Here is a 220-nt window from a genome sequence, read left to right as displayed (position 1 = left end):
TTACCGGCCTGCCACACCGCGCTTATTCTAACCGGTGGGTAAAGGACCCCAAAACCTTCTTTTTTAACCCAAAAAAGGTCCCTCACGTCGATGGAGCAGCCGAGCAGGGAACCGCGCTCCAGCGCCTTGAGGATGATCTGGTAGAGATCCCCGGGGGGCTTGCGCAGGTCGTACCACTCCGTTACGCCGCCGGTGAAGTACTCGAAACCCACCGAGGTGC

General features: G+C 59.1%; 1 protein-coding gene across 1 annotated transcript in view; it reads right to left on the bottom strand.

Moving 5' to 3' along the window:
• Positions 1 to 220, bottom strand: part of LOC104074556 (calpain-1 catalytic subunit-like) — a gene marked incomplete at its 3' end in the record, with an annotated part of 2,754 nt that overhangs the window by 272 nt on the left and 2,262 nt on the right. The window contains 1 exon segment of the mRNA XM_009574717.1: positions 87 to 220. This exon segment is cut by the window's right edge and continues 2 nt beyond it. Within this exon segment, the coding sequence (XP_009573012.1) occupies positions 87 to 220 (134 nt within the window).

The sequence above is a fragment of the Fulmarus glacialis genome, unplaced genomic scaffold (assembly GCF_000690835.1).
Source record: "Fulmarus glacialis isolate BGI_N327 unplaced genomic scaffold, ASM69083v1 scaffold17950, whole genome shotgun sequence".
In the NCBI taxonomy this organism is placed as follows: Eukaryota; Metazoa; Chordata; class Aves; order Procellariiformes; family Procellariidae; genus Fulmarus; species Fulmarus glacialis.
Note: the sequence above shows the minus strand (reverse complement) of the source record. Positions and strands in the feature narration are given on the sequence as shown.